Source organism: Annulohypoxylon maeteangense (genome assembly GCF_022496945.1).
Source record: "Annulohypoxylon maeteangense strain CBS 123835 unplaced genomic scaffold GGS22scaffold_29, whole genome shotgun sequence".
NCBI lineage: Eukaryota > Fungi > Ascomycota > Sordariomycetes > Xylariales > Hypoxylaceae > Annulohypoxylon > Annulohypoxylon maeteangense.
The window spans coordinates 184,974-207,960 of record NW_025953276.1 but is presented as its reverse complement, the minus strand read 5'-3'; the positions used below and the strand labels follow the sequence as shown (position 1 = coordinate 207,960).

The 22,987-nt window shown below is 46.2% G+C and overlaps 8 protein-coding genes across 8 annotated transcripts; 4 read left to right on the top strand and 4 right to left on the bottom strand.

Moving 5' to 3' along the window:
- Positions 1-449: 449 nt before the first annotated feature.
- GGS22DRAFT_175605 (ribosomal RNA-processing protein 7-domain-containing protein) lies at positions 450-1,593 on the bottom strand. Its single transcript, XM_047963286.1, has one exon. It carries the CDS (start codon positions 1,551-1,553, stop codon positions 615-617), a length of 939 nt encoding a protein of 312 aa, XP_047814103.1. The 5' UTR covers positions 1,554-1,593; the 3' UTR covers positions 450-614.
- A 255-nt stretch (positions 1,594-1,848) lies between these two features.
- Positions 1,849-4,284, top strand: GGS22DRAFT_175604 (MFS general substrate transporter). The gene is made up of 3 exons (XM_047963285.1): positions 1,849-2,604; positions 2,685-3,564; positions 3,628-4,284. Exons 1-3 carry the CDS (start codon positions 2,490-2,492, stop codon positions 4,208-4,210), a joined length of 1,578 nt encoding a protein of 525 aa, XP_047814102.1. The 5' UTR covers positions 1,849-2,489; the 3' UTR covers positions 4,211-4,284.
- Positions 4,285-4,542: 258 nt separating this feature from the next.
- Positions 4,543-6,445, bottom strand: GGS22DRAFT_193475 (PK beta-barrel-protein domain-containing protein-like protein; the record flags this gene model as incomplete). Its single annotated transcript, XM_047965390.1, has 3 exons — positions 4,543-5,903; positions 6,068-6,166; positions 6,226-6,445. 3 exons carry the CDS (start codon positions 6,443-6,445, stop codon positions 4,543-4,545), a joined length of 1,680 nt encoding a protein of 559 aa, XP_047814101.1.
- A 644-nt stretch (positions 6,446-7,089) lies between these two features.
- On the bottom strand, positions 7,090-8,862 carry GGS22DRAFT_197674 (uncharacterized protein; the record flags this gene model as incomplete). The annotated part of the gene is made up of 1 exon (XM_047966016.1): positions 7,090-8,862. The coding sequence occupies one exon, from the start codon at positions 8,860-8,862 to the stop codon at positions 7,090-7,092; it is 1,773 nt and encodes a 590-aa protein (XP_047814100.1).
- A 3,530-nt stretch (positions 8,863-12,392) lies between these two features.
- Positions 12,393-14,291, top strand: GGS22DRAFT_182478 (glutamine synthetase; the record flags this gene model as incomplete). The annotated part of the gene is made up of 5 exons (XM_047963968.1): positions 12,393-12,395; positions 12,493-12,525; positions 12,632-12,724; positions 13,277-13,957; positions 14,013-14,291. The coding sequence occupies 5 exons, from the start codon at positions 12,393-12,395 to the stop codon at positions 14,289-14,291; spliced, it is 1,089 nt and encodes a 362-aa protein (XP_047814099.1).
- A 2,127-nt stretch (positions 14,292-16,418) lies between these two features.
- GGS22DRAFT_182477 (cytochrome P450) lies at positions 16,419-18,165 on the top strand (the record flags this gene model as incomplete). Its single annotated transcript, XM_047963967.1, has 3 exons — positions 16,419-16,599; positions 16,663-18,032; positions 18,091-18,165. 3 exons carry the CDS (start codon positions 16,419-16,421, stop codon positions 18,163-18,165), a joined length of 1,626 nt encoding a protein of 541 aa, XP_047814098.1.
- A 400-nt stretch (positions 18,166-18,565) lies between these two features.
- On the bottom strand, positions 18,566-20,393 carry GGS22DRAFT_197672 (acid protease; the record flags this gene model as incomplete). Its single annotated transcript, XM_047966015.1, has 3 exons — positions 20,126-20,393; positions 19,298-20,050; positions 18,566-19,232 (listed from the first exon to the last, which is right to left on the bottom strand). The coding sequence occupies exons 1-3, from the start codon at positions 20,329-20,331 to the stop codon at positions 18,566-18,568; spliced, it is 1,626 nt and encodes a 541-aa protein (XP_047814097.1). The 5' UTR covers positions 20,332-20,393.
- A 363-nt stretch (positions 20,394-20,756) lies between these two features.
- GGS22DRAFT_175592 (glycoside hydrolase family 47 protein) lies at positions 20,757-22,913 on the top strand. Its single transcript, XM_047963284.1, has 4 exons — positions 20,757-21,894; positions 22,006-22,432; positions 22,482-22,723; positions 22,784-22,913. Exons 1-4 carry the CDS (start codon positions 20,917-20,919, stop codon positions 22,898-22,900), a joined length of 1,764 nt encoding a protein of 587 aa, XP_047814096.1. The 5' UTR covers positions 20,757-20,916; the 3' UTR covers positions 22,901-22,913.
- Positions 22,914-22,987: the final 74 nt, after the last annotated feature.

Genomic DNA, 22,987 nt, shown 5'->3' with positions numbered 1-22,987 from the left:
CGTCAAGCATTCAGGTTATTATAAGTTGAACCGTCTTGAAATCCATTGTAGAAGGCAGCAAGATGTTTGTTCAGCAGCTCATGATTGTAGGTAATTTAGCCAAATCGAATCATTGCTTAGTCAAGCCATGATGTTTGATGGATGTAAACAAATGGTTAAGAACCAACACCCTCATGTAGTTCCAAAGCTATTGTCATATGTGCACAACGACACTAAACTGTCTCCGTTTCCTTCCCATCGTTCTATATCTAAAATGCCCATGAATGTATTAGCAACAACCTATTCGCGATCCTCAGAGGACGATAGAAATAATAACGCCTTCAGACAAGTTGAGAAGATATATAATACACGGTTTTTGTCGGCATGCGCAATCAAATATCTGGAGATCCAGACTTGACAGCATTCGCTGGCCCCGTGCTCGTCATCATTTGGCAAAAAAAGAAAATATTGAAAAGTGCTTACCTGGCGGTGATTTCAAGTAGAGGTTAGGAAGTCAATGGGTTGGACAAAATAGAGTCGAGCCCAACTGGAAGGCAAAAAGTGACTCAGCCGGGGATTCATCGCATGTTTAGCTTCATCTCATGATCACTGGCAACAGCGACGTTTTGACTTCTTCAAGTCTCAGGCCTAAACTTCCCTCGTTTCTCCTTCATAGCTTGGACTCTCCTTTTATCTTCCTCGAACTTCTTCAAAGTCTCAATCTGTTCAGCTTTCCTCTTTTCGCGCATCTGGAATCGATAAAAGTCCGTCATCTCGTCCTTCTTCTTCTGTTGTTTATCTAGCATCTTCTGCTTTGCCTCTTCCGCTTCGTCCCTTCTAGCGGGTGCGGCGCGACCGCCTCGCGTGACTGTCACGAATCCGTCCTCGTCTGGTTCGTTGCGTAGCCTCTTAGCGAGCTGTCCAGCCTCCCTCTCCTTCCTGTTGAAGACGGAGAAGTAAATGTCCATTGTAGCCTGAACAATGTCATTACCCGGATAGGTCATCTTGTTGTGTGTTTTCAGCCATTCTGAGCCTAAAGGTGGGACCTTGTCGCCAACGCCCTCACCCCAGACGGGAAAATCCTTCGGCTTCTTAAGCTTCTTGGTGGCTTTGAGGACCAGGTCAACACTCTTCTCGTCGGCAAACAGAGCGACGGCACAGCTCCCGCTACGGTATAATTGCCGGGACCACGTGGGTGGCAACTCAGCAGCAGCTTCATCCCTCTCATTCTGAGATTCTTCGTCGGCTCTCTTTCGCTTCCTATGTGCTGCTAATCGTATCGCTTGGGCGGGTTCATGGGCAGATTCTGATTGTTTCTTGTCTTGAGCGAAAGTTATGGTCTCGAACTTGCCTGCTCCTACTAAGCGGCCAAATAAGGCGCGGAAGTGGACTTCGGTGCTGTCGGTAGGAACATTAGCGATGAAGAGGCTGCGAGAGTCGTTAGGGGTAGGTGTTCGAGGCGCGTTTCTTCGTATGTAAATGTAATGTGTTGTCTTGGTAGAATACGATGGGAGAGGAGGGATTGATATCTGTAACGGAGTGAAGTCCTCAACGGAGGGATTTGGTTCAGCCATTGTGGATCTATTGTTATAGGGGCTGTTGTTGTTGTTGTGGTGAAAACATGAAGGAAAATAAATTCCTACTTTCGATGTTGCAGGGAATTGAAAGAAAAAAGTTTAAGTGGATCCATTCAATGCAGACCCATCAAACGCCAAGTAAATAAAAATTAGCGGCTATAGTAATAACTCATATAATTAGATATATATGACGTAAGCATGTTTATATAACAATATTTCAATAGAAGAACTTACTAATCCATCCATCAAATCGCATTTGTAATCAATTTCACAATTTCATCATTTCATCATTTCTCTCTCATCGAGAACATCTCTCTGTATAGAATCATAATTGAGACTCAACGGTGTGCAAATATCAGGTTTACCGGGACTTCTATGCCCTCAAATCAATTGCCAAGACGTCAAATCCTACCAAGTGCCGGACTCATTCGCATTGCGTACATCGATCGACCCGGCATTGAACAGAATTGGAATTTCTAGACTTTCGTTATCAGATCTAATTACTCATCGTATGATATCCGGATGCAAGCTCAAGGATGAGCTCAAGGATGATGGTAGAAATTATTTCCTCCGGCGCGGCTAGTAGCCTATTTATGATGCTACTGTCGCAATTGACCACCCGCCATTGACTAGTTGACAACCCCGGCCGGACCCCGCGGATTCCTCTGCCGGATCCACACCCGGCATTAAAAGAATATCGGTGACTGAATGAGCTTGATTCTGCAAGTCTTTTTGCTGTCACTTCGTTTCATGTAGAGGGGCCGTGGACCGGTAACGAAAATATTAAAATATCTAGAAATCTCTGCACGATGAGTCATTTCTCCTAATTCCCTATATATATCGACATCCGGCACACATCTACTACTGCGTAAGCACTAGCTGGATTCGCCATCTACGATACATAGTAGCTTCACGATCTATCAAGGAACCAAAATGGGAATCGTTAGCGGTATACGGCAGTTCTTCTCGGGGGCCAAGAGGGATCCTCAGTCGAAACCTCCTGCTTTCCTCGCTTTCCGTTCCTCGAAGAGTCTGATATTGTTGACTGGTTAGTACAATATCTGCTGACCTAAGTGCGGACATCTATGTTTCCAATTCTGAACTCGGTACTAACTAAAGAAACTTAAGTGGCGTTGGCTATATTTACGGACATCTTCTACTACGCGCTGATTGTCCCAGTCGTACCATTTTCGCTCACCATCCAGGTCGGCATCCCTCAAGACAAAGTTCAACACTGGACCTCCATCTTGCTGTCTTGCTACAGCGTTGCCTTATTCGTCGGCAGCCCCCTCGCCGGATTATACGCCGACCACACTACATCAAGACGATGGCCATTACTCATAGGACTCGTCTCACTAGCCGCGTCAACCGTGATGTTATGTTTCGGTCACACTATCGCTCTCCTAGTTGTGGGCAGGCTGCTGCAGGGTTTTAGCGCGTCTATCGTCTGGAGCGTTGGTTGTGCGTTGCTAGTCGATACCATGAAGGATGCCATAGGTGTTGCCTTAGGTTATCTAGGTGTGGCCATGAGCGTTGGAATGCTTATCGCACCCGTCATAGGAGGTGTTGTCTACGAAGCAGCGGGATATTACGCTGTTTACTATATCGCCTTCGGCGTTGTTGCAGTCGACATTTTGTTACGGCTCATCATGATCGAGAAGAAGGTTGCAAAGCAGTGGATTCCTGAAGACGAAGACACCGGCGCTCTGGGAACAGGGGTCGTGCAGAGAGACGTCGAGGCTGCCACTTCGCCCATCGGTGGTCTCACTCGACAAAAGTCCACTGGAGCAAATAGTATGCGTATCGCAGATCAAGAGTCGGCGCCTAAGAACGACAACAAGCTCGAGAAAGAAATCGATGAGAAGCAAGGAGGAGTTGTCTCTAGTACCGATGATGACTCGACGACCTCTACCACGAAATCTCCCAAAGTCCACCCCATTCGGATTCTTTTGAGATCACGGAGATTAGTCGCCGCGCTATATTGTCTTTTCACCCAGTCTGGTATCATGTAAGTATATACGAGCCTATCACTTATTAACTATCTGTCTCCTAACCATCTAACTATCGCTAGGATGGGCTTTGATGCTACTTTGGCATTGTTCGTCCAGACCACCTTTCAGTGGAATTCCACAGCTGCTGGAATTATGTTTCTGGCGATGTTTGTGCCTGCCTTCATCTCACCCTTTGTGGGCTGGCTTTCCGACAAATACGGCGCTAAACGACCATCGTTCTGCGGGTTCTGCATGTGTATACCGCTACTCGTATGCCTCCGCTTCGTCACCCAGAACACTATACAGCATAAGATCCTACTCGGTTTCCTGCTTTGCCCGCTAGGCTTCGCGTTATCATTTGCCAATGTCCCCCTCATGGCCGAAGTTACCTATGTAATCGAGGATATAGCCGCAAAGACACCTGGTATCTTCGGAGAAAAGGGAGTATATGGATTGGGCTACGGGCTTTATACCATGGCCTTCGCTCTTGGAGGAACTATTGGACCTATATGGGGCGGTTATGTTGTCCAATCTGCGGGATGGGGCACTATGACATGGAGCTTTGCTATTTGGGCAGCATCAGGGGCAGTGGTCGTCTTCTTTTGGGTTGGCGTCAAAGTGAACAGGGCGCGAGAAACGGAAGAAACCGGGGTGACAGAATAAAGGATTATGACTTCGCGCGACGAGAACACCGTGAACCAATAACTTTTCTTAATATATAGATACGAGGACCGAACTACAGAAATAATAAAAAATCCTAATCACCCCTCACCAATATCTCTTCGAGAAGCTTTGAGGCCGCTACACACTAATATCTTTAAGCGTACCTAGTATCATGACAGCTTCGCTCTAAGAAGAATCATGGTTATGCCTACAGATTGAACACATCAAAAATCGTATACTCTAAATTCCGTCTATTTGTTGAATACCTACCATTCATTTTCTTTGAACTGTCATCGTTTATGCCTGTCATCTATCCCCAATACCCCTCAAATTCAAATCTCAATCGCAATCTTCCCAATCCCCCTACTAACACAACTAAGCATCGCCCCCGCCCTCTCACTCTCCAACAGCCCCGTCCCCCTATGATCGACCCTCCCACTCTTCAACACAACCTTACACGTGCCACAATTCCCCACCTCACAACTACTCGCCACATCCTCATCACCAAACCGCCGTCTCAGCACCTCCAACAACGTCTCCTCACCCCCAACCTTTAAACTCGTCCGCTTTCCCTCCCGCGCGGAGAAAACCTCCACCTCGAACGGATCGCCGGAGGTATCCGCGCCAAACGCTTCGAAATGGACTTCCTCCTCGCCGAGCCCGCGTTTCTTCGCCTCGCGCATGGCTTCCTCCAGCATGCGGTTCGGGCCGCACACGTAAACGTGCGAGTTCCACGGCAGGTTGGCGAAGATGGATGGGATATCCATGCGTTGGCCCTTACTCCGATCGTAAACTTTAACCGCTTTTCCGAGCGCGTCGATGCGTGATTTGAACGGTATATCGGCAGGAGCTTCGCGCACGCCGTAGTGGAGCGTGGATTCCCAGTGGATCTTCTGGTACATGTCTAGTAAGCTGAGGAATGCGGTGATGCCGATCCCGCCGGCGATGAAGACGTGGTTGCTAGCTGCGCCGGCGGGTTTCACGTCCGAGGTCACGCGGCCGATTTGGATTGTATCGCCTTCTTTCGCTGTGTTATGCAAGTACGCTGAACCGCCGCGACTCGGCTCTTCAAGAGCGATACCGAGCTCGAACCGATCCGGGGTCCCGGAGACGACGGAGTACGAGCGCATGAGGCCATTTGGTAGTCTTAGTCGCGCATGCGCACCAAGCGGCATTTCACCTGCGTTCGGGTCCGGGGTCACCGCCTCAAGGACGAAAGACGCGATGCGCGGGGTCTCAGACTTTTTCTCGACAATGCGGAAGTCGCGCCACTTCTCCTTATCCTCGCCATTGAGAGCAGCGGCCTCGCGTTTCTGCTTAGCCTTGAGCTTTTCCACGCGTCTCTCAAATGCCTTCCTGCTCTCATCACCCATATCTGTTATGGCTGCCAGTTCTTCGTTCATGGCGGCGTTGTCTTGTGTTCTGTGGAGGTATTCTTGTACACGCTCGATGGTCCACTTCGGCCACCTGCGTTCCACAAGCCGGATCTCGTCTCCTGCCTGCACGGTGCCTTCGTGTAGCACTCGGTAATACCATCCTGTACGACTGGTCTTGTAGGTGTTTGGCGCAAAGTTTTTGATTTGAAAGCGGTGGTTTAACTTGAAGCATGGTTGCCGTGGCAAGCTGACTTGGAGCAAGACACCGTCATTGCCGACACTTACTATGTCTCCAATACATACGTTTCTCTCATTCACTGCCAAATGAAAGAAATGTCAACAAGGGTCGATTATGAGGCCTGAGTGGTTTGGAAGTTCTGTCTCGAGGGGACTTTTCATCTCGAGACGCATTTAATGGTTGGACTAGATCTTGCGACATTCAAGAATAGGGGTAATGATAATAAACTCTAAAATTACTTACTACGCTCCGTTACGAAGTTCTCACCGAAGCCGCCACGCTCGAAACGTGTAGCGGCATCGGGAAATTCATCTTTCCATGTCGGATAATGAGTACAACAGTCTGGATCTCATATCAGACTTATACAGACTGGTATCAACCATGGATGTGTGATGACTCACATCCGTGAATCGCTTTATCAGGGCCGCCGTGGAATACAAGATCATGCTCATCCGAATCGAGTCCGACAAACGAAACAGGAATGCGACCGGATCGTAATTTCTTGTGTATACCCGTCTCGATTTTGAGTCCTGGCATCATTTCCATTTTGCTAGTGCGTATCTCAAGTATGATATCCCGCTCAAAGGGAGCGAACAAATCAATATTGGATGCCGGCGACATGATTTGATAGCATAGCAAATGAGAAACTTCCGCTAAAAATAGACTTAAAAACTGAGGTAATCCGAGAATCTAGTGGCGCCGTGTGTGAAAGGTTAGTAGATATTTACTAATGATTTAAACGAGAAAGAGAAAAAAAGGTAGAAAGGGAAAGAAGTTTTACCTAAGTCCACGGGTATTTACAGCGATTGTGCTAACCTAAATTTATTCCCGAATGTCGTTTGTAAGGCGTAAAACGACGACTCCGCGGACCCGGTGTTTATCAATAGAGAAACAAGTTCAAAAGAGATGCCTAATTGATGCAAGATGCTGAATTTGTCGCTAGAATCGGTTAGAAAACATTCGTAAGTCATTTTCTGTTACATTGAGGCATAAATTCCAATGTCCTCCGGGATATTTAGGTTGCAAACAGTAAATTGAGACATATTTGTACCCCACCATAGTGATTAGGCGTGTCGGTACTTACCCCCTAGAAGGGCCTGATAGTGCACACTTTAACCCTAAAATTTCTGACCTGTTAGATACGACATAGGGGTAAGTATTCACTCGACTTCCCCTAGTTAAGTTGATACCCGATGTTATCAAAGTCACAGTAAATTGCTTTACAGGCTTGAGTAGCATTTTCTATCTGAAATGAACATGATTCATTAGTCCTCAAACTCTTCTATTGGGTCCCCGTCAAAGTCTGGGAGCTGTCGAATGTCGGTTCTTCCATCTGCAGCTTTCTTTTTAGGCCTGCCTCTCTTTTTCTCACGATGGCACGACACAAGGGTTGAATTTTGTGTTGCCGTTGTATTTGAATCAGAAAGTTTTCCGACGAAAGTTCTTGGTTGCGCAAAGCGAAATCGTGATTCCGACTCGGTTACGGTCGTCGAGCCGGCTGTAGCTATATTGCTAGATCCCCCTTCCAAATCCAAAACACCTTGCGTTGCCACATCATTCTCGCCCAACCTTAGAAGACAGGCGCTATCATTCTCCTCTTCATCCTGATCAAACGAGTCTACTCCGCAAGCCGTACTGGTTTCAATAGAATTCATAACGGATCTGGAGCTGTCGGAAGGGACTAATTCTGCTGCTGCTTGATGCGCAGCTTCCATGAATGCTTTTGCTTCCAACTCTTCGCTGTCATCATCGAAGACAAATTTCATCCAGGCACTATTATCATCTTCTGGCTGAATACTGGTTTTCTGGTGACTTGGCTCATTTTTAAGCAGCATAATGGCGTCATGTCTACAAGCGGCAATTTGACTTCCGCTATTGCTATTCGTACTAGAGTCTGGGAACTGGTAACTGATGCTCGCTGCTGGCTCGCTTGAGATATCGTAGCTCGGTAGCCTTGAATGTAAATTCGATGGTAAAACATTAGTTTCTGGAGTGCTTGATAGCGCTAAAACTTGGTAATTATTAGCCGAAATGTCAATTGGTAGATTGTCTGATGAACTGGGAACCAGATCTTTCCAGAATTCTTGATCCGCTTCTTGCGACGGAGCTGGCCTTGCTGGGCGCTCGATTTCTACTTGCATACTTCCCCAATCCTCAGGTTCAGATGGAGTAGGAGACCAATCCAGTACCATGAAATTACTGTGCTTTCGACAAGGAACCGGCTCATGAATGATGGATGAGGAGTGCACAATATAGGTCGGTTCTTCTAGCACTGGTGACCTCACAGGTTCTCTAGAATAAGTGCTGCAATGATCTCCCGTTGTTCCATACAGAATATCCTTCGGTATCTGTGGGGACATGTTGTTTCTTGTTGGTGCCATATATCGATGACGAGCGTGGCTGGGTTGTGGACTTGAGATTGGATTCGACCGTATTTGAGACGAACTTGCCAAGGGGTGTGGTGCTAGGCTATATCTCCTTGACACTGTGCTCGTACTTGGGTTGATCTCCTGACTTCCAATCTGAATCTTGACGGGGAGATCCCGAGATTCTCGAGCAACCTCTAATCGCGGACTGCTTGGAGGGTTGCGGCGTCTCTGTGCTGTAGGTGGCTTTGTGCGACCTGATTTAGACCATCTTGAACCGACATATGGATGAAGCTGCCCGGGGAAAGTTATGTCTATTGGTTGCTGTAAATTCAACCCAACCCAATCTTCTTGATCAAGTAATCTCTTCCTCTTTTCACAGATAGACAGTTGGTACTCTGAGTCGTCTGATACATTCGGAGCTCGCTTCCGCTTCTCGCCCAAGAGAGGACTTGACAATGGTTTGTGCACCACGCTACTGGAACTGTTATGGCGTCCTGAGCCTCGTGAATTTTGGGTTCCGAGGAAGGATATCGATACCGGACTCTGCTTTACGCCGCTGCTGAGTAGACCATTGCGGACTTTTGCGAAGTGTTGCTTCTGTCGGGTAAGTAGTTCATTACGCTGTCTCCCTCGAGAATGGCGGGATAAATTTCCCTCGGTCCAATTCATATTTGAGCTAGGCGCTTTTATATGAATATTATCATGAGTATACCTGATAGATCATTCGTAAAATTGAAGGTGTATGATAATGACGACGAATTATATTATTACCTTGACTGATTGGTGCGTACATGTATTCGGGTGAAATTTCGAATTTAGAAGTTCGTCGCAGTACTTGCCTACCTACGAATTACTTACCTAGGTACCTATGCAGCCACGTGAGAACTTGACAATTTCAATCTTGTAGAAAGCTCTTTCCTCCACACATGATGGGATGAAGTGGAAAATTCAATGGCCACAATTCAATCTCCCTGCAGGCGCCCCTTTCTTGTCCTACGCAAACCAATCCTGGAAGTAGACACCTGCGCAATCATCTCAAGTTCAACTCGCTTTCCGTCGTAACCCTGAGGTTGATGGATTTGCTGGGCTTACTCAGCAATATAATATGTAGCTTTGCGACACGGAGTGATCATAGCGATTTTCGTGTTTGATATCGGATCAGTATGATTTGATTTGGCGATCCTAAGGTTGGGGAGGCTTGAAAATTTAAGAACGGGTTGCGCCGCAGTTATCAACATCCGCTTACACGCCATGCTTACCTGGCAGCCTGGTAAGTAAGGTAGTAGAGTAAATGATGCCCCATGGTATCATTGCTAAGACGCGTCATCTCTTTGTGGAAGTTGGAGAGGAAATACAGATGGCGAGCAACCATTGATCTGAATTAATTGCTCCACGTAAGGGAAGAGCAAAAGGGAGACATATCCGTCCATCCGTTACGGTGAAAGGGACATAATAACTCTCGGGTGAAGAAAGTACGAAGAAGTACGATGCTGGTATTATTACTGGGATTGAAGGAAAATGTTTTCCACGATCCCCAACTCCTAGTAGACGATCTCGACATGATATAACCAATGATGATCGATTAATAAAGGTGAGATTCCTTAAGGAAAATAAAGTTAGAGGGATCCAATAACAGACCTTGTTCACCTTGAAAATTTACGTACTGTGTACTAGATGGAATTAAGCAACGAAAAGTAAAAGCAGCCAATGAAACGATAGCGATAACGCAGGACGCTAGTAGCGACGCCAATTGCATCGTGCGTCGCACCAACCCCGCAATCGACCTCGATACCTCTCAAGATGCTAATATTTGGGGTTAGATGTACTTCGTAAGCTGAAAGACAGATTGCATGGTTGGAGGAAAGTATCGTTATATTCTTGATGACCATCTAATATCTTGAATGTAACTCGATGACAATGCCTCATGATTGAAGAGTTGGAAAAATTAATTTGTCAAGCTTTGATGATGCCCCAACTTACCGGCCAATGCACCTATTTAGATGTAGGTACCTAAGCTGCTAAGGTTAAGTTAAGCTAGGTAAGTCCCGGAAACTTAGGTCAAGATTTCGGGATGAACGAACTATGGGCGTTGCAATTGTCAGCCGAGGGTATAACGTTAGGGGAGTGTTTGTCTATTCTAAACATTACTGAAGCTTATGTGGCAGGTAATAGCCACCTACGTAGTAGCCTAAGAAAGAAAGAAGCCATCGTATAAAATAGGAGAAGATGGAGTTAAAAAGCAACGTAGTATATAAATATATAGGTGGTCTACCCATCAATTACCCCTGACCTATCCATTCTCAATCTATCTCATAATTTACAAGTGCATGTATCCAAGTTGACGGGTCATCAAATAATACTATTGAACGCGCCGTCCGTACTCCAAAAATTCTCGTTCGTTGTAGTTAATAAGTTGGCTAACAAGCGGTGACAGGTCTAGAGGTAATACACCTAAGACAATTGGAAAAGCAAACCATAATTAACTACATAATTATAACATTTACCGTAATTAATGAATTAATGACTCAAGCCTACGGGGTCCGAATCGCGGGTCTTGGCCGTTAGGATTTCATACCCCCCACACACACTGGTCATTTTGCTTGTTCGTCTTAATCGAAACCTAGCGTAGCTCGGGAGACGAGCGGCAATTCGGGGTTAACCGAGCTAGAATATTATCTCCTCATCGAGTCAGGTTGGTCGTTCGTCTGAAGAAGCCAAGAGCCAGATTTTGATATGGGATATCTATATGATTTGAGTTGATTAAGGATGGTTGAGATGTATTGGGTATTGCACGAGAAAAAAATGATAACTAGAAGGTAGTGAAAGGTGGATGTAACATAAAGGGTCATGTTGCAGATGGACAACTGAATTTTTCGCCGGCTGGCGGGTTGGGGGACAAATGATTGTTGGAATCCAATTGGAGTTGTCAATTGTATGTCTTAGATTTTGAATAAATTTTTGTTGCGATCGACCTCATTGCTTCTTTTTTAAAGCCACATGCAGGAAGCCTACTACGCATAAAGTGATATACTACGTAGCCAGTATGCTTCCCGGCACTAAGATCAGCGTCGGTGAATGTAATATTCTTAATTATACGTAATAATCTCAGGTGGCTAGAATGTATCCTTTCTTTGGGGCGCCTCTTTTGTATGTATGTATGATGGTGAAGCCGAATCTCGAACCCCTGACTTCGAGGTCGGGACCGCTCGAGACGTGGTGGCGTAAGCGAAAAGATACGTTCGGGACTGTCCTTGGATTCTGAGGTTCCACAACCTAGGACCCGATCTTCCAGGCACAGCAAGCGCTAGTAAAACCGGATAATCGTAACGGTTGGGGAAGGGTGTCAGTTGTGTATCAGCATCAGTTCTAGAAGGAACATTCTTAGACAAATCCGTCCAATGTGATAACAGACAAAAATCTGACCACGAGCTGCAAGAGGTAACTCACCTTGAGCACTAAATGGTCGACCTTCTGGGACCTAGGCAGCTGCTAGGTACATGCACGATAAGGATAAGTGGTGGTGTGGGCTGAAAACACCCCACCAAACCCCACTACGACAAGGGTGGATAAAAAGTAACTGATCACTAGACAACCATTCGAGCGCAAGTGCGTTCCCGTGTCGTCGCCTGTCGCCGTAAAAGAAGGAAAGAACGTCTATTGAATCTATTCTCCATTTAGACAGTTAACCACCTGGGAATTAAAGCAATGGGACGGTGGGGTAAACCTTGGAACTTAGCCCCAACTCACAGCAGGAAACACCCCTGCATCACCTAGGTAACTTGCCCTTTCTACCCAGTGCCACGAGCTAGAACTTTAGGGACACAAGTATTATCAGGGCACCTTATCTTCTGCCTAACGTCCGTATTGAACTTTCTTGTACCTATTGTACTTGCAGTACTAGAAATAGGTGACCGCCTGAGTTAAGATACTTTATGTACTTGCTTGTTATCAACTAGAAGCTCTCCGGTCAACGGCTATTCCACATAAAAGCCGCAGTGTCCCCCCGCAATCAATTTTTCACTTCAAATCTCTCCCTATCACAATTCTACTTCTACCTTTCGTCTCCTTTCTCCTTCAACAAGTTCATCTATAATAACTCCTCTCGTTTCGAACTTGGTCGGAGTATTTTACGATTTACGAATCTGCATCCTATAAGCAAAATACCCCTAGATCAGATTTCACATTCCAATACCGCAACCATGGTGAGCCTCATCCTACGCAATCACCCCACCAGCTTGTCATTGCTAGCCAATCAACCCCTCATCTTACGAGAAGATTTGCTAACAGAATCTCTCCCAGGCCGAAAGCAAATATGTCTCGTACACTGAGAATGTGAGCACGCGATCATCTCCAAAACACATGGGCACGGCGCATCAATGGCAATCAGCAGTGCGACTGTCCACTCGAAGAACAATGTTGCTGACTTATTTTTTCACAGCTCATGAAGTACATGAAGCTCGACCAGAAGGGAAACGCCATGGCGGAATACATCTGGATCGACGCTCATGGCCATGTTCGTTCTAAGAGCAAGGTACGTAATTTGCCTCACCATCTTATCTTTGTCGAATCGCCTTCGTTCTTGTTACATGATCCCTCCTGTCACGACCCATCGGTTACTCGGAAACTGCCCGAAACTTGCATACAACGGTCCTGAATTGATCAGACCGCCCACGACATTCAATTCGTGGGTTTCTGTCAGCTCGAAAGGACTTTTCTAGGCTAGCAGATCCCTGTTTCAATCTTGACCGGTTCGCATTCGATCGAGAATAGAACCGGCTTGGTCCGACCTCGCCCACTTGGCACAATCAACAGTGTCCTCCAAATCACCGAGAAAAATATCGACCCCACAGTACAACACAATCGTCCTTTGTCAACAGCGTCTTACCGGTACCCGACTAGCCGTGGCGCAGGGGGCCATGTGGGCAGCCCGAGTCATTACTCGTATCCAGCGCCTAGTGGCGATCAAACCCATTAGTCGATTTCTACAGTACCGGCTTTTTTGTGTCCCAAAATAGAATCGCAATTACAATTGATTTTCTTTCATGATTTCGGATAATTGCTAACCCTGATTACGCGTTTCTAGACCATTACCAAGATCCCCGCCGATGGCAACTTCAAGCCTGAGGATCTTCCTGTCTGGAACTTCGACGGTTCCTCTACCGACCAGGCTCCCGGTGATAACAGTGATGTCTACCTACGACCCGTTGCCGTTTACCCCGATCCCATGCGTGGTGTCCCCAACATTCTGGTTCTTGCTGAGTGCTGGAACGCCGATGGCACTCCGAACAAGTTCAACCACCGCCACGAGTGCGCTAAGCTGATGGAGGCCCACGCCGACCACGTACCGTGGTTCGGTCTCGAGCAAGAGTACACCCTCTTCGATATGGAGGATCGCCCTTATGGCTGGCCCAAGAACGGCTTCCCTGCTCCCCAGGGCCCCTACTACTGCGGTGTTGGTGCCGGCCGAGTTATGTGCCGTGACATCGTTGATGCCCACTACAAGGCTTGCTTGTACGCTGGCATCAAGATCTCCGGAACCAACGCCGAGGTCATGCCCGCCCAATGGGAGTTCCAGGTCGGACCCTGCGAGGGAATTGAGATGGGTGACCAGCTCTGGATGGCTCGTTTCCTCCTTCACCGCGTCGCCGAGGAATTCGGCGCCAAGATCTCCGTCCAGCCTAAGCCCATCCCCGGTGACTGGAACGGTGCCGGTCTTCACAGCAACTTCTCCACCAAGGAGATGCGTGTTGAGGGTGGAATGAAGGTACGATTAATCCAATCTTCCGCGTGTGTGGTTCATCTTACTAATGCGTATACAGCACATCGAGGAGGCGATCAAGAAGTTAGAAGCCCGCCACAAGGAGCACATCGCCGTGTACGGTGAGGGCAACGACCTGCGTCTGACGGGACGACACGAGACAGGTGCCATCGACCAGTTCAGCTTTGGTATTGCGAACCGAGGTGCCTCCATCCGTATCCCCCGAGAATGTGCCGCGAAGGGTTACGGTTATTTCGAGGACCGACGACCGGCCTCGAACGCAGACCCTTACCAAATCACGGGCATAATTATGGAGTCAATTTTCGGCGCAGTTAACTAAACAGGAGGATACCCCATTGGTCGTAATGAATTGCTTTTATGCGGAGCCTTTGACATAGATCGGAAGTCTCTGAGGACATGAATTGATACGAATAACATTTCGGACAACTAAGTCTCCTTGCCTACGTGATGTGATATGTCTATTTTACCCTTCTACCCTTTTGTGGCATAGCGAATATTATCCCTATATATTAAGATTACGTTAAATCGCTAATAACATCCTGATCTAAAAGGCAAGGTATATCAGCAATTTCAAAGAGCACAGCAATATCGCTATCATCGCTAATAACTGGGGTAGGTAACCGATGCATCGATTCCCCCATTGAAAAGAGCTTGTAATGTTTGCTTAGCTCCGATTTCCATCCTTGCTCAGTCGATCGACCGCGGCTCGGGGCTTCCATCCAATAGAACGACATGGTTGTGGTTTGCTATTGCCTATTTTGTGACCCCCGCTTGCAACCTATGCCGCGGGCACCCGTTAAGGTCACATGGAACATCCGAGCTGACGTCACATAGCCCTGGAGGTCTATGGCTTCATAACGGAGGTGGAGTTTAGGTCGCGAGATTGAGGGGGAGCGTTTATGGGTTACAACATACCTAGGTACCTAATGATTTATTTTATAACTCTATAGATCTCTATTTACTTATTTCTCTTTTGTAAGTACCCAGTAGCTATTACATACCTCGGTATCTATGTTATGCTAGATTGGGCATGCTAAGTCTCCAGGTCCCGGGCTGCCGGGGGCGAATATGTGGGGACCGAGCGGACCACGCCACGGTCCACCCATCTGCTTTCTAGATAAGCGTCGGAGGCTACTAGGATTGACATCACGACTTACGAAGAAATGATTCATCTTGCGGAGTATTAGCAAGATCGAGATATGGTTCGGCTATTGAAGTTGAACAGAGCTTTGGATTCAATTTTCTGGCGCGAGATGAGATAGTTGGACATGAACTTGATGAGGACGGTAGCATTAGAATCGAAATCGATAGGTAGGTACCCATGCTTGATACCTATCTAACTGCCTAGGTACCTAACCTACCTAGGTAGTTATTCAAATATCTATTTTCGTGGGTATTGATAATTCCAACGTTCCGTTACTGTAGAGAGTATCCAGGCGTCGAACATTACATAAGGGCCAGGGTTAGAGCGTGCATAAGGAAAACCCTAACCACAATCCCAACCCCAACCCCAACTTTAACCAACTTGATAACATTTTTGATACAAAGTCCGCTATGTAGAAACTATCTTATTCGGAATTGAGACTCCTATTTATGGTCTATTAATTCCAGCTTCTAGTCATCGTACGCTCAGTTCCCTCTTCTACCCGATTACATAATGTTCTTGCATTAGGTAAGATGATTCATTATGTAATCATGTGTCCTAATACGATTACATAATCCTTACGTATTGATTATATAATCTTGGGATAGGGGTCGTTAGACACGAACTACCTACCTTAGGTAGATAAGGTACACGAAATCTAATCGAAGTTACTATTCTCTATCTCAAAATTTCTAGGTGCGAATCTAAATACTCTCTGAGATATTAATACCCCAAAGTTCGTGGTCTAGCTACCTACACTCTGCGCAAGAGAGCTGTGGTAACTACCATTAGATCAGTAGCACATGCCTTATGGTATCTGCTATTGCGTAAGGCGTTTGTAATTTAATAGGGTAAGTGTTGAGCGGAGGCATTGAAAACCTAATAATAGAATAAGGGGACTTATCACCATATAGACCAATATCCCTTACTTACGTCTGTATTTAGGTTAAGGAGTGCAACCAACATTTAAATATGAACCCTCAGATACGAATACGCAGCCAATTTATATCAACCCATTTCTAATAGTAAAGGTAGCCCAGGCTATATGCGCTAAGCGCGCTGAACTGGCACTTTCCAACCAACCGCATCAGATTAATAAGGTGACAGTCAATGGCCAAGCTTGGCAAGAAAAGGCTTTGGAAGGTAATAATCACAGACAACAACTTAACATGGAATACAAGCTCGCTTTCTCAGAGCTCTTCCTAATCTAACTTCTCGGGGTTTTCGCAATAAATCTCTGCCTACATTCTCGGTTCCCTTGATTCATTACCGTTGCCGAGATAGAGATAATCAATTGTTATAATGCTGAAACCTATCTTATTCGCAGTGTTAACGCTGCTAATAACATATCTATACAGAAGGCTACATTACAAGCGGTTCCAGCAACATGGAAGGTTACCTCAGATGCCACCAAGTTTACTTTTTGGTCACCTCAAGACGCTCGATGGTCTTATCAAGCGCGGAGAGGCAGATCGTCACCCTGGTAACTCTTTTGCTTACTATGAGCTTAGTCAATATTTCTAATTATTCTCTAACTATTGATCAGACATCATGTTTACGGAGATGCATGAAGCTCTCGGCCGACCGTCGCTGATGTTCGTCGACCTACGGCCCGTTAACCGTCCACTGGTTCTTATTAGTAGCCATGAAATCGCTGAACAGGTTTCAAAACCATCTAAACTTTTCCCGGCCAGTCTTCCCAAGACAGACTTAAGCTATTTGCTACATCTAACAGGACCGACATCAATCTTACTCTCACACGGAGAACCTTGGAAAGCCCTTAGGAAGAGGTACAATCCGGCGTTCGCGCCCCAGCATCTCATGAGTCTTTTGCCGTGTGTTCTCGAAAAGACGTCAAGTTTTATCCGAAATCTTGATGCCCTGGCGTGTTCGGGGGAAGAATTCTCCCTCGTGACTCTCGCTATTAATTTGACTTTTGATATCATCGGTGCTGTGGTTATGGATGTTGACCTGGATGCCCAGCCTTTAGACGTGTCGCGCCAGGGTGAATTAGTTAGGCTTTATGTCGAACTGTTCCGAGAATATTGGGATGATAAGGCCGACATGCCTTGGTGGCTCATTCCTAAGATCGAAATGAAACGCCGTCGTCTTGGTAAGCGCATCGACCAGATATTAAAGGATATAATTCACCGTAAGCACGCCGAGCATCAAGCAAAGGGACACGGGGACAATCAATCACGAAGTATCTTGTCCCTGAGTCTACGAGATACCAAGACGCTCTCACCAGAGCTCGTTAATGAGACGTGCGACCAGATTAAAACATTCCTGCTAGCAGGCCATGATACTACTAGCATTACACTTTCATGGGTCTGCTATTGGCTTTCACGAACCCCCCGCGCCTTAGCAGCCGTACGCAGCGAACTGGACAACCTTCTAGGTCATAAATCCGATATGGAATCTGTATATGCCCGGCTGCTGTCGCCTGAAGGACCAGATCTTGTACACCGTATGACCTATATCTCAGCCGTGCTCAAAGAGACCTTGAGATTACACCCACCAGCCGCTACGGCACGCTACTCTAAACCTGGCACTGGATTCACAGTACACACCCCAGAAGGCGGAGATCACTGCTTAGATGGAATGATCATTTACAACTGCGAGGGTCTCATACAGCGCGATCCGGCGATTTACGGAGACTTGGCCGAGTATTTCGTACCTGAGCGGTGGCTTGGTGACGTCGACATCCCCGCCAGTGCATGGAGACCATTTGAGCGGGGGCCTCGTAATTGTATCGGTCAAGAGTTCGCTATGATTGAAATTCGAGTCATTGTTGCGGCCATAGCCCGCCGATTTGATTTTACCAAGATAGGGCTCGGTGAGTTGGCTTTGGACGAGAAGAACCAACCGATGCTAGACGGAAACGGCATCTACAAGATTAAATCGCTACTCTATAACGTAAGTTGCAATCCTATATCACTGTGAATATGAAACTAATTGAATATTGTGTACCTAGACGAGACAGGTAAATGCTAAACCCGTGGATGGAATGAGAATGAAGGTAAATTTGGCGCCAGATCATGACGAATAAAATGTTAGGTACCTAGGGCGCTTATATCTATGATAAGTGGAATGGGATATGAATACCTCATAGGATTGACTCGAAAGCTCAAAGGAGTAATAGATAGGTAGAAATGTAAGCATCAATGGTAGCGTATTGCAAGACTGTGCACATAAAAATCGCAAATCGAAATCAGATCAAGTGTTGCTGTAGTTACAGGGGGGACTACGCTACAATCCACTATAATTATGGGGGACTTCAGCACCTATTTGCACCAAGACGCAAACCTGGTCCGTACCGTACCTGGCTACTAGGTACTAGGTAAGTAGGTATCTATTCCAACTTTTATTTCCATTGTGTGTCTATTAAGATTAACCATTATTGATAACTACCTGTATGAAATATGACGTCTTATTTCAGACAAGAAAAGTCACCCCCCTAACTCGTATGGAGGTAAGTCTCGTTGTGTCGGATGTTCTAATTCTACTGGTCTGAGAAACGAACTATCTTCGAGCTCTGGCTTTGATCCTGGTGTAACGTGGTGGTAGTATTCAGTGTCGATATAGGCTTGCGTAAATTGATTCTGATCGCCAGTTTTCGACGACTTTTCTCTCCTCTTCTTGATCAACCCGAAAGCGACAATACCTAGTATTATCACGCCACCGATACTACCCACAACTGCGCCAGCTATTGTTCCAGGCGAAGATCTAGAAGCTTCAAGTTCTGTATTTGCGATGGTAGAATTGGAATTGGTAGTAGCTGAAGCATTAGATTGGCAAATAGTGGTTATATCGATGTTATTAACATCTACTGGCACGAGGTCCTCCCCCGACACTGGATTTGCCGGCCACAAACTGAACTTCCTGGCATCCTGATTTACCATAAGGTATGCAGCCGACAGAAACTGGCGGCCGAGCTGGGGCATGTCGTTTGAACTAATATTTTGCAAGCCGTTGATGACGAGATCGGGGTTCGTATAGTTAGCGACAAGCTCTCCGGTAGTAGGATTAATATCGACGTCAGGGGCTACTAGTTGGTCGTTGGCTACTCTCACGGTGAGTCCCGACTGAAACTTGATGGTCATATCACCACTATACCTGTTACAATATGTGCATTAGAGATTGTTCGTTTCTGAGGGGTTATAGAAGTCATTATAGCGCACCGTTCTTCATTTCTATTATACTGAAATGAATAATAGTTGATTCCAAATGACCGTCCATGGTTCTGTGCGGCATCGGTAAGCTGGAAGAAGTTATCCATGAAAGGATCTGATGGGAGGGTCATCAGGACTGGGTAGTCGGGCACGATGCATGCGGTCAAAGCGGTCGATAGCGACCTCGGAAATATGCTAACATCGGTTCCGTTCGGGAAGTTAAGAACCATATCTGTTATAATGACAATCATCTGAGTGGCGCAGGGGGAAGTTGAGTCCTGTAACTTTTCTACGTATCTCTCCCCTGAAGAGATCTTGGCTCGATCGTAGCCCCCGAAGACCAATGACCCGTCAGTCTGTGAAGAAGATGGACCGCTACTGCGGCCCCAGAAAAAGCTCCAAGTTCTTGACGCAATCTTTCCTGACTCCTGGAGAGTATTAAGAAACGTTGAGTTCGTCCCCAATCCAAGAGACGCCATTGGGTGATATCCTTCAGCACCCCAATCGTTCAGAGCAACCCCAAGAGGGAATCCTGTCAAAGTCGTGTTCTCGTTGAGCTTAACCCCGTCGGCGAAGAGAGTCGTCTGCGGAAATGGGGCATTTTCCTTTGGAAAGTCCCCTGGATATGCTACCAGACGAGTTTTTGATGCAAAAATATCGTACGCGCCTCCTCTTAAAGTAGCGCAGCCGTCGTTCGTAGGCGTATTGCGCTTAAATACACAATGTCCGTCTGTCCCGTACACAAGGGACGTGTTGTAAGGCCTATCGATAGAATAAAAGATTTAGGGTTCGGGACGATGATTGTATTTGAATATCGGTTGAAAGATCTTCACGTACCATTGAGGTAGAAATGCGAATGGCTGAGGGGGACTCCCAACGTGAATTTCCGCACCTCTTGCTACTTGGTGGTTTGTGAGCGTGACATTTCCGATTCTTACAGCAATCGGATTTGGAGCGCAAGTATTAGATGCCAAGACTGAGGTCGCAATGCCAATAATTAGTAATAAGGTAGTCATATATCGGTGTCTCGGGAGCTCGAGCATCTCGATGAATAGGTAGATATGAATTAAGTTAGTTTTGGGGGCGATTCATATAGAATACGTGCTTCGGTAGTTAGAAAAGAACGTATGGGCCATGGTAGAAAATATTGTAAAGAGATCGCAAGGGGCGTTTCTCTCAACATTGTGATATTTGCTTCCTTTCTTAGGTACCTACCAACTATCGACCTCACCAACTCGGACCGATACATCGGCAGGCACGTTAGTTTCAGTGGATATTTTTCGATCCGATATACCTGGTTCAGGAGGTTCTTGGCAGCCCAGAGCGTAACCTCAATGTTGACCCTGGTTGGCTAGGCTATTCTAATTGGCCACCATGGCCTTTTTTATTCGCATATTGGCGATGTTGGTTCTAACCCTCAAGCTTGGGCGCTAAAGGAGTCCGTGATTACTGCAGTTGATACGATGTTAGTCGATCAAATGAAACATAACACTGAATGTCCTAGAGCTCTTAATTTGATTTCTTTGATTCCTACCTATTCATTCATCCTACCATCATTTCTACCCTGTTAGCTTTTTTTCTTGTGTCATTAAGATATCTAAGTAGATACTAGATGCACTAGTAAGATTATGGGACACCTTACACGCAAGCATCGCGACAAGCTATATTTGGCAGCAGGAGTACTGGCAATATGGTGGTCATTTTCAGCCATTTTTAATGGCACTTCTATAACAGAGTTTGCTCGGCTTCAACGGCATATGAACAGTAAAATAATATCTTCGCAAACTACGAGCATAAGTAGCTTCGATTGGAGTGGTGTATCTTTCCGCTATCCACCCGGCTCATTAACACCACTCCCTACCGGCAACCCATCTCAAACTCTTCCTGCTGTACAGAAGAGGTTCTCTTCAGAAGGATCGCCAGCACTAAAACTTCGAGAACGAAGGCGCCGTGAAGTTAGGGATACCTTCGTAGGTGATTGGGGGGCGTACAAGAAGTATGCATGGATGAAAGATGCCCTGAAACCCCTATCTATGGGCTATCAGGACCAGTTTAGCGGATGGGCTGCTACGCTCGTCGATTCACTCGATACCCTCTGGATCATGGGTCTCAGAGAAGAGTTCGACGAGGCTGTAGATGCAGTGTCTGAAATAGATTTCGGAAAGTCTAGTTCTGGAAGAGTCAATACCTTCGAAACGAATATTCGGTACTTAGGTGGTTTAATGGCCGCTTATGATCTTAGTAAGCGGGACGTCTTGCTTACAAAAGCTGTTGAACTTGGTAACCTTCTCTATGGCGCTTTCAACACTGAGAATCGTATGCCTGTTGACTTCATTGATTTTGAAGCAGCCAAGACAGGGGACGGATTAATCGTGGAAGGATCAGTTGTTTCTGCTTCGCCCGGCACAATATCACTTGAATTTACACGCCTGTCACAACTCACAGGCGATCCTAAATACTACGACGCTATTTCACATGTTATGGACGTGTTTTACGAAGGTCAAAATAAGACACAACTTCCAGGGCTGTGGCCTACGATGGTATCAATGAGTCGGAAAGATGTGGTTTCGGGAAATCAGTTCACTCTTGCTGGCTGCGCAGATAGTGGTATGTAATCCCAACTTTTCATCAGATAGGCGCTAACCCATTACAGTACGTTCCTCTCCATGGCGTTATAAGCTACCATAACTTGGAAACATAATATTGATAGACAGCAGCTTTATGAATACCTCCCAAAGGCCTATGCACTTCTTGGTGGCCACGAGCGAAGATACGAGATTATGAGCATAGGGTTCATGGAAGCAGCTAAAAACTTATTCTTTAGGCCTATGATACCTGGTGGCGAAGACATACTTATGCCAAGTAGCGGGTCAGTTGATGAAGACGGAAATGTCTACCTAGACGAAGAAACAGAACATCTGGCTTGCTTCCTCGGAGGGATATATGCACTCGGTGGGAAGTTATTCAGTAATAAAGAGTACGTTGATATTGGGAGCAAGCTAACGCTAGGTTGTGTGTATGGGTATCAATCTTTCCCTACTGGAATGATGCCCGAGAGGGTCAATATGGTTGCCTGCGATAACTTGCATACCTGCGAGTGGGACCAAAAACGTTTCGACAAAGAAAAGAGGAAACGACCTGAGTGTAAGTGAATTCACAGAATTCGTCATCTGTACTAACTGATTCGCTCTAGATAAGGAACATCTACCACTAGGTTTCACGACAGCTAAAGATCCTCGCTACATCTTGAGGCCAGAGACTATTGAAAGTGTTTTTGTGATGTATCGCATTACTGGGAACCAGATGTGGCAGGATATTGGATGGAAAATGTTCACAGCGGTATCTAAGGGGACCGAGACCGAGCTAGGAACACACGCGGCGGTTGAGGATGTCACTCGTGCTGATATACCACTTCCACAATCTGATTATATGGAAGTAAGTGCCTACCGTAGTGTTCCCACGAATCCCGTAATCAACTACTTACACAGATTCTAGAGTTTTTGGCTTGCAGAAACTCTCAAGTATTTTTACTTGCTTTTTAGTCCCCCTGATGTAATCAGTCTAGACGATTATGTGTTAAACACAGAGGCGCATCCCTTCCTAAGGTCTTAGGAACCTGAGAGTCGTTTTTTTCCCTACATGACAGGTACCTTGGCTATCTTGGTATTTACCTACCTACTAGGCATATAGAAAATGTAA